The sequence below is a fragment of the Sorex araneus genome, chromosome 3 (genome assembly GCF_027595985.1).
Source record: "Sorex araneus isolate mSorAra2 chromosome 3, mSorAra2.pri, whole genome shotgun sequence".
NCBI lineage: Eukaryota > Metazoa > Chordata > Mammalia > Eulipotyphla > Soricidae > Sorex > Sorex araneus.
Window position 1 is genome coordinate 93,106,386 of NC_073304.1, and position 16,281 is coordinate 93,122,666.

At 42.7% G+C, this 16,281-nt stretch overlaps 1 protein-coding gene across 1 annotated transcript in view; it reads right to left on the minus strand.

Annotated features, from left to right (window-relative positions):
- Positions 1–9,515: 9,515 nt before the first annotated feature.
- The window catches only part of FBN1 (fibrillin 1), a 263,339-nt gene continuing 256,573 nt past the window's right edge, over positions 9,516–16,281 (minus strand). The window contains exons 64-66 of the mRNA XM_055132062.1: positions 15,704–15,935; positions 12,700–12,874; positions 9,516–10,819 (exon numbers count right to left, since the gene is read on the minus strand). Coding sequence (XP_054988037.1) covers positions 10,430–10,819; positions 12,700–12,874; positions 15,704–15,935 — 797 coding nt within the window. The 3' untranslated portion in view covers positions 9,516–10,429. The remainder of the gene's footprint in view (positions 10,820–12,699; positions 12,875–15,703; positions 15,936–16,281) is intronic.

Sequence of the window (16,281 nt, forward strand, 5' to 3'; positions counted from 1 at the left end):
AATGATATGGTGTGAAGGCAGGCTAGGAGGGGTAACGATGGATTTGGATATGAAACTGGAATCCGTGACAGATCAGGTGCCTTGAGTGGGAGTCGGTCCTTCAGGGCATCTCGGAGGATACCTGCTCAGCAGACTGGGAGGAGAGTAAGGCCGGGCACTCTCCTCCATCCAGTTCCCCAAACCCAGGCACCAATATGAATAATCTTTTAAAAATGCAATCGGCAAACAACGGATAAACGGTGAGCTGGCCATCTGCTTTTGTAAATAAAGTTTTATTGGAATACTATGGACATTATACAGGGGACTGTAAGACATTTGGAATCAAAGACCCCACCCCAGACCTGAAAACTTATAACATTTTAATATATTCACCATAAAACTGCATTTTAACAAGACCCACTGGTGATGTATGTGTCTCCACTAAAATCTGAGAACCTATGCTCTAACAGATTTATTTCTACACAAGTTAGAATGGCAGGCAGTTGCTCAGGGAAGGCGAAAAAATTTAGTGCCTTTGAATAGATAGTGTTAAAATAGCATTAAAATAAAATAGAATTAGAATAACTTCCTAATTTTTAGTTAATCAGGTTAATCAGAGACAAAAAGAAACCCATTTTTTTTCTTATTAAAGATGAAGCTCTTTCATATTCAACATAGGTAAGAAGGTGCACTGCATAACATTAGAACTTGTTCAATTCTGTCACTGTCATTGTCATCCTGTTGCTCATCAAGTTGCTCGGGTGGGCACCAGTAATGTCTCCATTGTGAGACTTGTTGTTACTGTTTTTGGCATATCGAATATGCCACGGGTAGCTTGCCAGGCTCTGCTGTGAGAGCGGGATACTCTCGGTAGCTTGCCAGGCTCTCTAAGAGGGACAGAGGAATTGAACCCGGGTTGGCTGTGTGCAAGGCAAATGCCCTACCCGCTGTGCTATCACTCCAGCCCAGAATTTGTTCAATATGATTTGTTATTTCCCATTTTTCTCAATCATCTATGATTAAAAAGTCACTCACACTGAAGAACATGGAATATGGCTGACCTTCCTTATTCAAGTATGAATGCTCTGTTCTGACTCTCATATCAGTAAAACCATCCTACTTTTTTTTTTTGGTAATATTTTTTGTCTTTTTGGACTTTTTTTGTAGTGTCCCAAAATTTGTTGGGAGACATCACAAAGGTTTAAATTTTGAGTAATTACAGATTCCTTGTTGATGGTGTCAGGTTGGAAGGAGTGTTAGCAGGTCTGGGTTGGAGGGTGCAGCTAAAGGCAAAAGGTGGGCTGGCAGGCCTGGCCCCCTTAACTCCCTGTGTAATTTAGACACAAGCAGCAGAAAAAGAGAGAAAAAGAGCACTTCTTGAAAACATGGTGCTTTTCTTTTCACTCTAAATACCAGTCTACTTTAGAAGAACGGATTTAGATTTTCCATTTTGGTAAAAAACCTTATGAAGAAACTTTAGTTAACTAGGCAATGCCTATTTTAAGTTTAGACCTCTTAGGGGATTTGCCCACATTTTGCAAGACTCGACTTCACATTGGACATGTTGCCTACATGAGAACTACCCAGGTTGCTGCTTGCAAGGCAAGTGACTTATCCACTGTATTTTCTGTGGCACCAAAAAATATTTTTAAAAAGAATTTTGTATGTGCATGTGAAAGTGTTCCTCTGCTGGTTCCTTCATGTGTGAGGCTCGTCCGAACATGTGGAGAGGAGCCTTGAGCATGGCTGTGGCTGGGTTCTGAAGGTCCTCAGCCACATAGGCTCTGCTCGGGGTGGAGAGGGAAGCTCAGCCCACCCCCTCCGAGGGGCTCCGGAGAAGACGGCTAGGTGCGGGGGCAAGATACTCTGCCCAGCTCTGTGTAATCCCACCAACAGCCAACATCCAGAGACTATAAGACTAATTCTCCCCTTTGGAGAACATGGCAAGCTACCAAGAGTTTCCTGCCTACATGGGAGAGCCTGGCAAGCTCCCCATGGCATATTCATACACCAAAACTAGTAACATTGATGGGCCTCATTCCCTGACCCTGAAGAGCCTCCATGCAGCACCATTGGGAAGGGCAAGTAAAAAGAGGCTTCTAAAATCTCAGGGGTAGGACAAATGGAGATGGTACTGAGACCGCTCGAGAAAATCTACGATCAACGGGATGATGATGATGATGATGATGATGATGATGATGATGATGATGATGATGATGATGTGAAAGTGTGTATTTGTGTACTTGTGAAAGTGTGAGTACACGTGAGTACATGTGACTATGTGCATGTGAGTGCATTTGTGCATGTGGTGTCCTAAATCACAGACAGCAGAGCTGCCATGTTCAATAGCAAAGGTTTCAGTTGCACTTGATGCAAACAGGATACTGAGGATTTTATCTAATGACCATAAATTTGTAGGTTGCAAGGCAGCTAAGCCAGTGTTTCTTAACCTTCTTCTATCTGTGCCTCCTTCCCACCTTGTTTTCTTCCTGTGGTCCCTATCCTAAACTGTTGGTCCCCAAATTTCATGCCATGCCCCCCACCATTTATGCAATTTCATCTTTGGCACCTTAGAAATACCCTGGGGGCCACAGGTGATCTATATGGCCCCCAGTTGAGAAATGCTGCTCTAAGCCACTGCTCTATTTCTGTTTCTTAAGGTCAAGATTTTGAGTTTTCCTCAAGGCCTAGGGTGAGGGTTTGTCACCTTGTTGTGTAAATTACAATTCCCTGGGGTCAAGCACCTCACTGCAGTTCGATCCTCCAAACCTCAGTGTAGACACTTTGCAGAATCAGGAAAGGTCATGGGTCTTATTCCTATGTGGTAACACAGACATCTGCAGACCAGTGATTGCACCAGACACAAGCAGAATTCTTTAATAGGTTTTTTTCATAGGTTTCCTGGCTTCCACAAGAGCCCTGGGGATTGAGAGTAGCGCCCATTTGGATGCAAATTGGAAACATTTGAAGAACTTATTGTACTGATCCACTGGTTGCAAGGGGACCTCAGCTGCAGAGGTTCTGCATGGATTTAGGTGCAGCTCAAGCAAGGGGATAGTTTGTCAACAATCCCCTGGATCTTCCCCCATTGGCGGCCATTGAGAACCAAGGATCTGGATTCTTGGTGGCAAAAAAGTGTATTTCTGGCAAGACAAGAAAATGGCATGTATCTCTTCTGCTAGCATCTCAACAGTTAGGATCCTTCCCAACATCCCTACTTAATTGCAGGGGAAGTTAGACGATGTCATCATGTTTTGGGCTTGGGAAAAGGAAAGATGGTCGGTGAGGCTCTAGTGAGTTTCTGCCAAATCAAAATACTATGAAAATGTTTATGACTTCCTTATTTGACATAGTGTTTATAACACCCTTATTTAAGAACCATGGGCTTAGAGTTTGTGTCAACATTTAAAATGAAATTTATAAATTATATTTGTCTTACGTTTGTAGAATGCATAAAACCCTAAAGAACCTTTCAGTTGTGATTTTCAGGAAGAATCATCTTGCTTGAAGTGAGTGGAGTGCCCAGTTTTTCCCACTCTGCTTGAACCACCTTTGCCTCTATTTTAAATGTCAGATTTCAGGGTACATTTCATTTCACATTAGAATCTAACTCAGAAAGAGAAGTCACTACTGAAAATCACCCTTTTATAGCTTAATGCAGGGGAAGGAAGAGAGAATGTGTTTCTAATTTTGGTGATTCTTAAAGATCTAGACAAGGGGCCTTGCAGATGCCAGAGATGAGTTTACCAGAGAGCTGGACCTGGCCCCTGTCTCTAAGGGTGGTGGAAACTGAGGCATCAGCCCCTTCCTTCTGGAGCCTGCAAGTCTAATAATATAACCACTGAAGATCCCACGGTGACAGAACTGCTCAATCATCCCTTCAATCTCTTGAAAGTGAAAACAAGCTTCACTTATATCTGTCCTTAGGATTTCACTCAGATGGCACAATGCAAGGGCTCAAGACCTCAAATTCAAGGCCTCAAACATGCTAGGTTTGTGCTCCAACCCTGTGAACTACCTTCTCTGCCACCTAGGACCCCTGTTTTGCTCTCATATGTAGGACTATATTTATTCTGCTTTGGACACAGTGAATTGAGAAGTTGCTATGCCATTAGAAGGTCTGGGATTTTTGTTTATTTATTTGTGGGTGGAGGATTCCCACATAGTACTCAAGAGTGGACTGGAGGCCACTGCTAGTAATACTCCATGAACCCAGTAGCACAGGCCATGAGAGAACTCAGAGCGTAGTGCTGCTCAGGCCCCTCAGTGCTGGGGACCACCAGAGCCATCCTGCTGGTGCTCAGGGGTCACATGGTGCTGAAGCTCAAACCAGGGTCTGTTCACGTAAAGTCACTACCTCTGACCCTGGACTATGTTGCTGATGCCAAAGTTGGGGATTTTTAATCTCCTGTCTTTGAGGTGACAGCTCTTTTTAAGATTGTTCACCAGCTGAAGTGTCTTGAAAGAATGATGAAGATTGCGATTAGCCTGGCTTGAGGGCAAGATCAGAAAACACTGTTTGCAAGTGCTATGTAAAGTGATGTTGTAAGACACTCAGATTGTAATGAACACAGGAGCCCAAATGTCTCTTTCTAAACAGTGTTTTGGGGCCCTTGAGGTACTTCCCGAGAAGCAGAATTGCTGGGAATCTTGATTCTTAGTTTCTAAAGAATCTCCATATTATTTTGGAGTGCTCTGGGCTTACCCCTGCTGGGCTCAGGAGGCCAGTGTGTTGCCCAGGATGGAACCTGGTCAGCTGCATGCAAGACAAATGCCCTGTCTTGTGTACTATAACTCTGGCCCCTGCCATGTTGTTTTTCAAAGAGATCGAACTAGTTGATATTTCCACTAGCAATGGATATGTTTCTTCCCCACTCCACCCCAACACTAACACTGGCTAATTTTGTTCTTTTTTTGGTTGTTTTTGGGCCGCACCCAGCTGTGCTTAATCCCGACTCTACAATCAGGGATCACTTCTGGTGGGGCTTGGGGGGTGCCATATGCAGTACCAGAGATTGAACCCAGGCCAGAGTAAGGCAATTGTCTTACTCTCTGTACTATATCCCCACCCCCTTTTAATTCTTTTTTATGTGTGGCAGTCTTACTGGTGTAAGGTGATATCTCATTGTTTTGACTTGCATTTTTTCCTTGATGTTAAATTATGGAGAACATTTTTACATATACCCATTGGCCATCAGTATGTCTTAAGGAAGTCCAAGAGCAGATAACTGGATTAAAAAACAAAACAAAACAAAACACCAACTTTGGTATAGATACACAATGGAATACTATTCAGCAATCAAAAAGGTGAGATTATGCAATTTGCCTTTATGTGGATGGATCTGGAAGCTATCAAGCTTAAGTCAGTTATAAGAAAAGAGATATGGACATCATGATCTCTCTCATATGAGGCATAAAGAAAAGACATATGGAAATAATAAATTGTCAAAAGCAATGAAACCTGGAAACTGGTCTACTGAACTGAGCTTATCAAGGGCAGGGAAGGTGGGGGCTTGGAGTAGGGGTGAGGAGTTGTGGGGGTGGCTGGGAGGGGCTTCTGAGACAAAGGTGGAGGCAAGGAGATGCTCTGTTGAGGGAGTGTGGTCTTGAAAGATTGTATGCATAAAGCAGTAAAGTTATAATACTAACAGTATTGTAAATCATAGTGCCTCAAATAAAATTGAAAAAAAAAACTCTACCAACCATGTGACATTCTACAGAGGTATTAATATCTTCAGGGGACAAGGGTGTTGGGGTGGGTGAGTAATGCTGATTCTGTGATGCTACAGGGAAGGCGTTATCATCAGTCTCGCTACAAAACATAAAAAATATCAGACATCAGGGAGTTGTCCTGGAACAAAGAGAAAGGGAACAAGGACCTGACCACAGCTGTTTGGCTTCAGATTTCCTGCAGTGTCAGAGTTGGAACTATGCTTTCCTCAGGACCTTGCAACCAGACAAACTTTCTTAACCAGACAAGAAGAGGTCAACATTCTGTGAACCCCAAATCCCAAGCCCCAGGAAACCAACTTGAGACTTAGAGCATCTGTCTTTGGGATGGCGCCCCTGACTGCAGTGTCCTCTGAGGCAGTGGGGGGTGGGGAGGCTGCAAGGGTGGCCTGGTGTAGTGAGAGTCTCTGGGAATCATTTAATGGCACACAGACCCCCCCACCCCCATCCTCGCAGGCTCAACATTCACTGTGAATGAGCCTGTTTGCCAGTCTACAAATGACAACTGTGTGGGAAGCAGTAGACCTTGGAGGCACTTGCAATTGTGCTAAAGATAAAGGTGAACCCTGCTGAAGTGGTACCATCTTGGTATGTGATGGGAAACGGAAAGACAGAACAGCACATCTTGCTGATTTAATAGGGTAACAAAAATACACAGACACAAATCCAACACTGCCTGTCATGCCTCTGAAAGTCTGATCTCTCATGGTCCCATTAATCTTCCCTTGACAGGGGGTGCCTGCTACCCAGCAGAGTTGTGGGAACACCCACAGCAGAGCTCAGCACTCAGACAGAGCCACACAGGCAGCTGACCTCTTTCTGTCACTGGCTGGTGGGATTGACAAGAGATATGATGATCATCAGGACCTTACAAATGTCTCCTTTCCAGGAGAGGAGGAAACACAGAATCATTTAGGTTTGACTAAATTCTTCCCCCCAGAGAGAATTTTATATTGAAAGGACACAGACCGTTTCTGATTTCTGCAGTTCCCAGACCAGCTGTGAAGATGAGAGTCAGGTGTGGAAGTCACCCCCAGCAACTGTTTTCTGCCAGTTTACTTCTGCTGGTGAACTCTGAAGTGTCTGGAGTGTCTAAAATGTCTAGAAATGCTGTGTGAATGCTTTCTTGCTGACTCTATAACCAACTCACATGGGGGGAAATGGAGCCCTCGAGAAGAGAATACTTCATTCATTGAAGAAATGGGAAAGGTCACAGGAAGCAAAGATAACGATGAATATTATTTTGTGTGGAACTAAGATAAGAAAGACAGAGTGCTGAGCCAGCAGGAAATGGTACCTAAGTTCCTGCTGTGATTTAGTTCAGTTACAAAGGATAGCCCATCTACAGTCCAAAAGCAAATATGAAACTGACATGCATTAGCTGAGTTCCTAATTTAGGTTTGGATCAAGGATGCAAAGCAGTCTGTGTCCTACAAATAAATGAATGGCTTTGCCAACGAAACAAAAACTGTTTTGGATTCATTTGCAGTTAGTTGAAAAAAAACAGATTTTGCCAGGGGATATTGCCATGACCTGCCAAATGGATGTTGGGTATTGAATCTACTAGATTCTGCTTATATAGACATTTGTGAGAAAGTCAGAACCTTTCATTGAGACCCAGTCCTGTAAGTGAACCCAGTTGTAGAGGCACATGTAAACTTATAAAACCAAATTCATAGCCTTCTTGTTTCTCACTACTCCTAAACTTGGAATAAGACTAAAAAATGCATTATGTTAATCTCACATTGAGTTTCAAAAAGGTTAATAGATTGATTTATTTTATTTTACAAAGTGTTGTTCAAAATTGGCAGTGGGGAAATAATTCTAACTACAAGTATGTATATAAAATTGAATCTCTCCCAATAATTTTCTAGCATTTAAAGAATGTCTTCAAACCATTCAATAATTACTGTTTCTAATACGATCTCTAAGAACTACAGGTAAAATCAGAATCAAATACATTCTGTGGACAAATCTGACTTTGATTTTAAAATCTCTAATACTTCATTTCATTTTTAAAATCTGCTAATTGAGTATCAACCTAATTGTTCTTTATTTTGGCTCGTCTAATTGACAAACATGATTTCTAAAGTTTTAACAGTATTTGTAATGGCAATGTCCAGAGCAATTTTGGCGAAGTAAAGTGCTATTTGTTGAACAAAAATGCAGTTGTTTGTGCAAGTTTAAACATTTCACAAGGCCAGTTGAGTTCACTTCAACCCTACTTACAAAATAATTATTGGCAAATGAAACGGGTTTCATTTCACTGGGGGCAGTAGAGACAAGACGTTTTCAAGCTTCTGAGAGATTTACAAGACCAAGTTCTTCAACTATTGAAAGTTAAATTGAAAGGTCACAGACAAAAAAGACAGGTTTCAATCTCAGAATTTTAAAAAAAGTGTCTGACGAAGGGAATATTTACAATGGAACAACGAGGAAAATGTTTTGTTACAGTCAGAAACATGGAAAATATGCTGTTGAAAATTGTTGGCTCTGAAATAAATAAAATCCAGACTGAGACTATTAAAAATATCAAAGTGATCTACTATGTGCCAACTCTATTTTCCTCTGTTGTTTGTTATAAAGAAAATCCATTATTGAATATAATGCAGTTCTGGTTAAATTATCAGACATTTTCCATTTGCATACTGTTGTTTACCATGAGCTATATATTCTTTAAGAAAACTTGTGCACTTCTACCACAGAGTTAAAGGAACAGAATTGGAAGGAATTTTCGAGTCATAGTTTAGCTTTCTAACCAAGGAACAAATCCCAACAACTCTACTCTATTGAACACCTAGGATGAACAAGATTTTGGGGATGACAAAGCAAGTTATAATATATATATCACATATATATGTGTGTATATTACATATATATATAATTTATATGTATCCTTGCTCAATAGGTGCCCTGATTTCTAGACTGATGCCTTCCAGCTAGTGAAAAAATACTTGCCACACTTCAGGAAACCCACAGTACAAGTAACTCAATAATTAGAAAGGTGTGTGTTAAATTGAGCTTTTAGCCAACTGACCCTCGGTTTGCCTGCTGGAATAACATGGAAATATTCCATCTTCTTTAGCCGAGGTTTTTAAAGATTTGGAGGGGATTTTCTCATGTCCCCTACAGTTTCTTCTCCCTTCGTGCAGCAATTGTATTTAACCTGTATCTTCACGTGTCTTTATTTTATGGCCCTACGTGATTTTAAAGTATTATTTCAAAGCCATCGAATGAGCTTAACTGGTAAATATTCCAAATTGCACTTAAAACAGCACTTTCAAATTATGACATTCAGAAAACAAGAGTTATTGCATTCTATTGGATTCAACTTGAAATTGTCCTTTTGTAATTAGACTAGCACTGACTTGCAACAGATGTTTGGGGAGGGGGGGCGGACAGAGCACCTAAGACTTGCCAACACTATGTGTATATTGGAGAGGAGGGGGGCATGATAAATCTTTTCTAATGAAATGCATGTGCTCTAAGACAATGACTGAACTTGCTATTTTAAAGCATTTAAGTCTAGTAGTTTCAAAAGTTGCAAGATTAGTTAGATCATGTCTTAGAAATGATGCTATCATCCAAATTTCCTGTTGGCAAGAAATAACACTGCTATCTTTAATGACTAAAATAAGGGACTGATTCAAATTTGTTCACGTTTCTTCTGGTGTTTATGCAGTTGGCACCTGGAGAGACCGGTGCTGTAAGAAACCCAGGATCATGTCAATTCAGGAGGCTTCATTTAGCCTCCAGAACAGACGCTGTAATCCCATATCCATGCAAGAACACAAAGCCAAGGGGTAAACTAAAAAAAGAAGAGACTGTTTTATTGTGACATTTCTGCCATGGACCCCTTGTTGACAGGTATGGCCGAGGATGGGCTTGACTGGTTGCACAGGTGGGATGAAGGCTGCACAGGTGGGTGCTCCGGTGGCTGAGACTGTTTCCTGATCCTCCCAGACCGCCATGCATGAGTGGGCCAGTCACAGAAATTTCATTACCACTTGGTGTACACACTTAACAAGTCTTTGGTCATAATAAGCACCATTACAAACCCTCACACGAAGGGAATTATTATTCTAGTTTATAAATGTTTCCATGATAAAAAATAGCACGATTACAGTATACACACACTTAATTTACATGTAATGTATGATACTCATAACTGAGATAAGCTACTGAACTAACTTTGGTTGATTGAAAGTAGTGAAGTATTTGAACTGAATATTTGTCATTTTGTTTCTAAGTTGTGTAAATAGTACAGTGCATTTATAAATCTAGTTTGAGGAGTTACTAGCACCAAATAGATTATAAATGACCAACCTAGTACTTGTATTTGGAGAAGCAAAGATTAAAAATGGGGAAAATTGGAAGAATCCACCATGGGAAAGCACATTCGTGGACGGCTCCTAGAAGTTTGGCACAGCAGGTTGCATGGCCAAACCCCGTGGAAATACACGTCCCAGTTTTCAAGAGTCAACACTTTTGATCAGGTAAGTAGCTGACTCAGCTACCCATATGAGAAGCCTGAGAAAGTGGTTGTTTGGAGCTACGGTAGTCATCTGTACCTTGCTTTTGTAATCAAAGAAGAGTGCTTGTTTATAGAAATTTACTTGGTAAAAGACTGTACCTATGATATGAAGAATCTGGGGTGGGGAAAATTCAGTTCTACCTATCTATCTTGGACTTTTCAATTATTTGGTCTCTGGATGGTGAATTAATGAAGCAATATCTGAATTTTCATCTTCAGATTATCACCCAGTTCACCACTGAGGTAGTCTTTGTCATATTTGTCTTCTAGCTGGTTAAGTTCTTTCTTTTTATAAAGTGGAGTACTACTGATTTGTAAAGAATAGGTTCCGGCCACTGGCTTCTTCTTGGTGAAGTGGAGGTAGCTGATCCCTTCCTTTTGGTTGATTTTAAATAAGCCATTTTCATTTCCAGATTCAATCAAGTATCTATTGTGATTTGTCAGAGTCGTTAGGGCTGGGAGTAGCTCCAGAATTCGGACCTTGTTACTGATGTGGGAGATATTGAAAACAAAAGTGGCTGTCTTCTCAACATCCCAGCTTGCAAGACTCACATTGGCGTCTGTCTCAGGCTGATCCTAGAAAAAGACACAGAGCCATGCATGAAGTAAAATCAGACCACCACCACCATTTTCCTAGTAAAGAAAATGGACCTGAATATCTAGGTTCTCCAAATATTGTAGGTACTAATTTTTGTTGGTTTGGGGTCACACCCAGTGATGCGCAGGGTCATTTCCTGCTAGAGGGTGTTGTGGAAGGTAGGACCTTGAGGGGACCATATGGTTCCAGGAATCAAACCCGGGCCTCCTGATGCAGAGGCTGGGTTCCAGCCTTTTAGGCTCTCTTCCCCACTCATAGGTAACCATTTTGTTTTGTTGTCACACCTAGCGGTGCTCAGGGTTTACTCCTGGTTCTACTCTCAGACATCACTCCTGATGGTGCTCAGGAGACCATCTGTGGTCAGGGATCAAATTGTGGCTAGGGATTAAATTAGGGGCAACCACATGCAAAGTAGTGTTGTAACTTCTGAATTATTTCCCTGGCCACAACAAAAATGTTAATTGACATATTTTAAACATGTTAAAAATATTTTGGGGGGCCCAAAGAGATAGTACAGCAGGTAAGGTGCTTGCTTGCATACAGTCGACCTGGGTTCAATCCCTGGCATCCCATATGGTCCCCTGAGCACCTCCCGGAATGATTCTTGAGTGCAAGAGCCAGGAATAATATCCCCCCTGAATTTTTTTGTTTTGTTCTTTGGGGGCCACACCTGGCAGTACTCAGGGCTCACTCTTGGCTTTGTGCTCAGGAGTGACCCCTGGTGATGCTTACAGGACCATATGGTGCCAGATATTGAACCTGGGTTGGCTGCAAGCAAAACAAGCACATTATCAGTACATTTTCCAGCCCAATGTAATAAACAATATTTTAAAACATTATGCTGATGTCAAGAAGAAAGTCAAGTTGAAACCCATCATATGTGGAGGGTTTCAAGCATGATCCCTGGATGACAAGCAACATGAGCTGACAACTGAGAATTTGTTACAAGGACACATTCCAGGGCATAGCTGAAACCTCATCGGAGACTTAGGGGGTCCCTCCTCGCTAGCCTGCTTTAACATGCTTTCCAGATGATTCAGAGGTACCCTCAAGTTTGAGGACCACCATTTTAAGGGCTAATTTTTCTTTCCAAAAGACTTCTCCAATTTTCTTTCGAAACCACAGCAAATGAGTTGCAGCACAGATGCTGAGCAAGAAACTCGTCAACTTCAATTTCGTTCACGGACACAAACGCCTCCCCTCGAAGGACACACCAATCAACCGACTTCCTGGCTCTGATGATCTGCTAATATTCACTGCTTTTCACCTGGCTTCCTGCTTGCCTCTCTCGGACCACATGTGCTGGATTCTCCGGGCCTGCAGCCAGGGGCCTGGGTGAATATCTGTGCGGTTCTGAGTTGATAGAAAGGCTGCAGCAGCCTTCGGCCCAGGCTGCTTGAGCTCCATGTTATTTTTGTCTAGACTCCAAGTTCGCTCCCACTCCACATAGCTCTTTTCAGTAAGGGAGCCTCAAGCCTTCAGAACTTGGCTTCCCAGAGGAGGGCGTGCTATGTCACTCTACTAGGCTGCCTGCTAGCTGTCCTGGAGTTCAGACCTTGTCCTTTCAGCAGAGTTAGGGTGGCTGTTTGACTTTCTCTTTGGGTGAGAGGAGGAAATGAGCAAGTATGCGAAAACCATGGCAGGGCTATGCCTAAAAAAGCAGCCAGAGCCTCCAGAGAGTGACTCGCCTCCCCGCACTCCACCTCTCATAGAATGAGCCCCAGAACCCAGGGAATGTCTGGATTTTTCTCTCCAGGGAGCTTTTTCACACTTTGGAGCATCCTTCAAGGAAGCCGAGGGAATCTTGGAGGGCTTTCTGCTGCAAGAGGAGACCGGGGGACACGGGCTTCTGACCTACCTCCAGCTCAGAGGCATCCGTTTCGTTGGTGCTTCTTCGTTTCCTGCCCCGTTTGGGGTAGCCATTGATTTTACACTCGTAGCAAGCCTCTGGGGAGAGGGAATTGTCGTCCATTTCACTGCTGGCTGGTGGCTCTGGCATGCCACGTCCCATGCCCATTCCAGAAACACAGTGGCTGTGGGAGAAGGCAGGCACAGGCAGCTCTCATTAGAGGCAGGAGGGAGATAAAGGAGGTGGTGGACAGTGGGGGTGAAGGGGCCACATTCTGCCCTGGTAGGTTCCCAGGATGATGGGCTGGGCCCAAGATGCTCTGGTGCCCAGACCCCTGCTCTCACTGCATTCTTTCTACACACTCTCAATGCCTTTTTTTTTTTTTTGCTTGTTTCCCAGCCCCTTCATGTCTTGAACTTGCTGCATGTAATGAGAGAAGAAAGGGGTGGGAAGAAAGAAGAAGAAAGGAAAGCTTCCCTCTAAGGTTTGAGAGGGAAAATAGAAACGCTCTCTCTGCAAAGCAGGCTCCCCAGAATAAAGGAGGCATGTGCGGCTGTCCAGGGCAGGTCCTCTGTCCCTTTTAATAGCCTCCCAGAGGACTCCAGCTGCCCAGAAGCCTCTGTTTTAGTTTGATCTCTCATTTTGGCTAAACCACTGAGGTTAGAGAGGAAGCTCTAGGTGATAACTGAGGTTGACTTGGTAATAAATTGTGAAGATGAGCGATGTACAATACGCATGGATGGGGGCTTGCCCAACTGTGGGAAATTGTTGCAAATAGCTCAAAACCACTAGGGCCACGGGCTCTGACTCATGTCAGGCTGGACAAACAAACCGGTGCCCAGGAGAGAGCACATTCAGCTGTTTTCCTTTGCCTTTCAGTTTTCAAAGCCAAGTTGTGGAGGAGGCTTGTGTGTTTCACAAACACCTTGTTTTCCTTTACTGTTGCCTCTCTCAGGCCACTTGGAATGGATTTACCAGGCTCCTCTTTCAGATTCTGTTGAAATATCTTAATGGTTCTAAAAGAATCTTTACTGGGAGCAGGGTCCACCCTAGTGATTCACACAGAGCCTGAAACTGTGACAAGTGGGTAGATTTCTACTAATATAGGCTGTAACATAGAGGTAATTATCTATTTCTTTCTCTCTAGTAGTTGGTCTACTCTCTATAAGCATTTTACTTTATGCTCTCAAGATACTCAATGCAGCAACTTACAGGTTCTTTCTAATTGCTGAAATCCTGCCAGCACTTAATATATTTCTCTTTCTTTTCCTTTATCTTGCAACATGATGTGTGTAGAAATGACAAAAATAAATGAGCTGATAAAAAGACTCACAGCCAAGTGTGTTTTTACATCCACAGAACAGCTCCATTGATGGAAGGCAAACTTCACATTCGCAGTCTGTGGTTCTGCTTTCAGAACACCCTTTGCGTATATTTCTATCCCTGGAACACTACTTAAAGGAAGCGTGACTACAAATATTCATTGGCTATAAGCCAATTTGGAGTGCCCCAATGTTTTCTGGGAAAATGATTCTGGAATCAGACTCCTAAAAAATGTGTCTACTGAGAGCAGACAAGTATCTGGGGATTTGTGTCCTATTGCTGGCACTGTGCACCCTTCCCAGGAAAGTCTTCACCTTCAAGACTATGTGGGCTAACATAAATCACTTGTCATGTTAGTGTCCTGAAAGCACAAGCCAATAATTGAATCATATGACATACACATATATTTGGGGGGTATATGTATAGCTATGTGTATATATATGCATATATATATATTTAATGACTGTGTGTTCCTAATTAAAATGTGGAAATATGAGATCTTTCAAGCTAGATGAATCATACAAGTCCAGATTATTTCAGCAGGGAAAAAGAAAACCCCAAGCTTTGAAAATTTACATTCAACTTTTAGAAGACAATTAAATTTTCTTTCCTGTTCCAACTCTCACATATATAATGCAGTGTAGGAATTTACCTAAAACAGTATCATGGCCATTTTAACTCCTATAGTTAATGCTCTCCTGGTAATTTTTTAGTGTATATTTAAGTCTGAAGTGTAAAGTATACTTTGAAACAAAGTATGCTTTGAACCAAAGTATACTTTGAAACAGAGTATTCCTTGGTATGCCCTGATAGGACCTGGGGAAGAAGACATATTAACTGTATAGAGCATCCTACTTGCCCCATGGGATGGTGGAGCATAAATAAGTAGTGAGAGCCTATCATCCATGATAGACCTATAATCCATGATAGGCCTATAATGAGAGCCTATCATGGATGAGACCCAGCATCTACTAAGTGATGAATCTCTTATTCTTCTTATTCTTTTTAAATAAAATTTATCTGGACTATCTTTTTTTTTTTCTTTTTGGCTCATTCAGTGATGCTCAGGGGTTACTCCTGGCTCTGCACTTGGGAATTACTCCTAGCAATGCTTAGGGGACTATATCAAATGGGATGCTGGGGATTGAACCCAGGCCGACCTTGTGTAAGCAAAATGTCCTACCTGCTGTACTATCACTTTGGCCCATACTACTATTTTTTTTTTGGTGGGGAGGGGTCTAGTCTATACTTGGCAATACTCTGGGGTAACTTCTGGCTCTGTGCTCAGAGGTCACTCCTTGCAGGACCTGGGGGACCAAACGTCATGTTGGAGATCTAACTAGAGTCAGCCATGTGCAAAATAAGTGCCTTAACCCCTATATTATCTCTCTGACCCTGCAATGAATTTCTTTCAACAAGATGTGAACCTCAGGAGAATGAAACCTAAAACTACAGAGCAAGTACCCAAAAGGTACCCATTTTTAGGACTTCATTATTTTTGCCTGGTTTCCCATGAAGTCCTAAAAATGTAGATATTGACTAAAACTTTTGCAAAGCTGGTGTAAGTTGACTCAGGATCATGAAAGGGAAGGGTTTCCTCTACTCCAAATAAGCAATTATGATTTAAAGATATGAAAGACATACGATGGATGGGAGTACATCTGACCACCAGCAGGATCACTGAGCTTACCCTTGGCCTATCCGGAAGTAACCAGGTGGGCAGCCACACAGGTAGCCACCCTCGGTATTGGAACAGCCGTAACTGCAGGGAGCCTGGGAAGAGCCACATTCATTGATGTCTTGGCATCCGCCGCTGAACTGTTCGAACTGGAAGCCGGCAGGACACATGCACTTGTAACTCCCCAGTGTGTTGTGACAGGAGGCTCCGCCGCAGATGTGAGCACTCAGACATTCATTCTCATCTGCAGGGAAATGGGGAGACACCAGACATGAGCCTGAGTTTCTGATTAAGATGTCTGGGTTAGGCAGTGGCTGCTGGCCAGCTGGCCCTCAGCAGTGTTTTGAGGAAGGCAAAGCAACAAGGTAGATGAACCAGGAAGAGGGGAGGAAGCAGTGAGAAAGTTGGGGAAAGGGATGTGGCTTCTCGTGGTGTGGGAAGCAAATGCGGCTGGGAGGTCAAATAGAGCAGGTGGAAGGCATTAGCACACACATTTTGAGGACCAGCAGATGGACTTTAATTTTCTGAAGCCAACAGGAGTACATCCCACCTTACATGAGCCTCCCATGAAGAAAGTGGGACAGGGTCTC